Source organism: Solanum stenotomum, chromosome 4 (genome assembly GCF_019186545.1).
Source record: "Solanum stenotomum isolate F172 chromosome 4, ASM1918654v1, whole genome shotgun sequence".
Taxonomy (NCBI): Eukaryota; Viridiplantae; Streptophyta; class Magnoliopsida; order Solanales; family Solanaceae; genus Solanum; species Solanum stenotomum.
In genome coordinates, this window is record NC_064285.1 from 2,760,678 (window position 1) to 2,762,542 (window position 1,865).

The 1,865-nt window shown below is 39.9% G+C and overlaps 1 protein-coding gene across 1 annotated transcript in view; it reads left to right on the forward strand.

Annotated features, from left to right (window-relative positions):
- The first annotated feature begins 408 nt into the window (after positions 1–408).
- The window catches only part of LOC125862370 (probable CoA ligase CCL5), a 4,540-nt gene continuing 3,083 nt past the window's right edge, over positions 409–1,865 (forward strand). Inside the window, exon 1 of the mRNA XM_049542417.1 lies at positions 409–1,705. Within this exon, the coding sequence (XP_049398374.1) occupies positions 481–1,705 (1,225 nt within the window). The 5' untranslated portion in view covers positions 409–480. The remainder of the gene's footprint in view (positions 1,706–1,865) is intronic.

The following is a 1,865-nucleotide window of genomic DNA, read 5'->3' on the forward strand; positions in this document are numbered from 1 at the left end:
GATCGGACTAGCTAAGGTTCCGCTAGGAGGCTATGTCGGATCGATCTCACACACTTCAAATTTCCCAATCAATGGCTTTAAATCGATAATGTCACGTCAATTATGAATGGATCCCGTCAAATTTTTCATGACCGAAATAGTCCGACCCGAATAGCAAATTCTAGAAGTTAAAACTTTATTCATCTTTGGAAATGAACACTATTCCTGGCACAATTACAGTGACAATTGCGAACTGATCCACAATTTTCTTTATCCTATAATTAATGAACACGTAATCTGCATGCAAAACATTACTCCAAAAAAAATAATCAATAAAGCAACAGTCAACTTTGGTGATCTACAAATATTCTACACACTATATATCATAGTTTCGCAGATCCAAAATCTGTTATAAAATTCCTATTTTTTCAGTTTAAAAGCATATTTCTAACTACTTTTCTAGCGTGGTGAAATAGATAGACGTTCAATTGTACGGCCATAATGGCACAGTATACCAATAATTTAACCGTCGATCCAAAATCCGGCTATTCTCCGGCGAACTCAACTTTCTACAGCAAACGTAAACCGATTCCGTTTCCGGCGAATGAATCTCTTGATGTAACCACTTTCATTTCTTCACGAGCACATAGTGGGAAAATCGCTTTCATCGACGCTACGACTGGTCGGAAACTCACTTTCTCCGACGTCTGGAACGCTGTTGAATCCTTAGCTACCAGTCTATCCGTTGATATGAGTATTCGTAAAGGTGACGTTGTTCTTCTCCTTTCTCCTAATTCCATCTTCTTCCCCATTATTTGCCTCGCCGTAATGTCACTCGGAGCTATAATCACTACAACAAATCCACTCAACACGAACAACGAAATCGCTAAACAGATCAAGGATTCAAACCCTGTTCTCGCCTTTACAATTCCTCAACTCCTCCCGAAACTCACCGGATCTAATCTCCCGGTGATTCTAATCGACGGAGTGAATGATTCAAATTCAAATCTCAAAATTGTTGGGGATTTACAAAAAATGATTCAGAGAAAACCCAGTGAAAGCAGATTGAAAGAGCGAGTTACACAAAACGACATAGCTACTCTGCTTTACTCATCTGGTACTACCGGAGCAAGCAAAGGAGTTATTTCGTCTCACAAAAACCTAATCGCCATGGTTCAAACTATTGTCGGTCGATTCAATCTAGACGAAGGTGTACAAACCTTCATTTGTACTGTACCTATGTTTCACATTTACGGATTAGCAGCGTTTGCAGCTGGGTTATTAGCATCTGGATCTACAGTTGTTGTATTATCAAAATTCGAAATGGATGAAATGCTCTCATCGATTCACAAATACAAAGCAACTTCTCTACCATTAGTGCCTCCAATTCTCGTTGCGCTTGTTAACAACGCTGATTTGATTAAGAAAAAATATGATTTGAGCAGCTTGGAGAGTGTTCTCTCCGGCGGTGCGCCGTTGAGTAAGGAAGTAATTGAAGGATTTGTAGAGAAGTATCCATCTGTGAGGATTTTGCAAGGGTATGGGTTGACGGAGTCGACCGGAATTGGGGCGTCGACGGATTCTTTGGAGGAGAGCCGGAGATATGGAACGGCGGGAATGTTGTCGCCGAGCATGGAAGGGAAAATTGTTGATCCGGAGAGTGGGAAGGCTTTGCCGGTGAATAAGACCGGTGAGCTTTGGCTAAGAGGGCCTACCATTATGAAAGGTATGACTCTTTCCTATCCTAATATATAAATGTGTCATTTAACTTACGTATTTTAACTTGTAGATACACATATCTTATGTGAAGTGATAATATCGTGTAGGAGGCAAATTACTACATAAAATGTGTATATCTAATGGTTTAACTTTATACTATCCTTGTA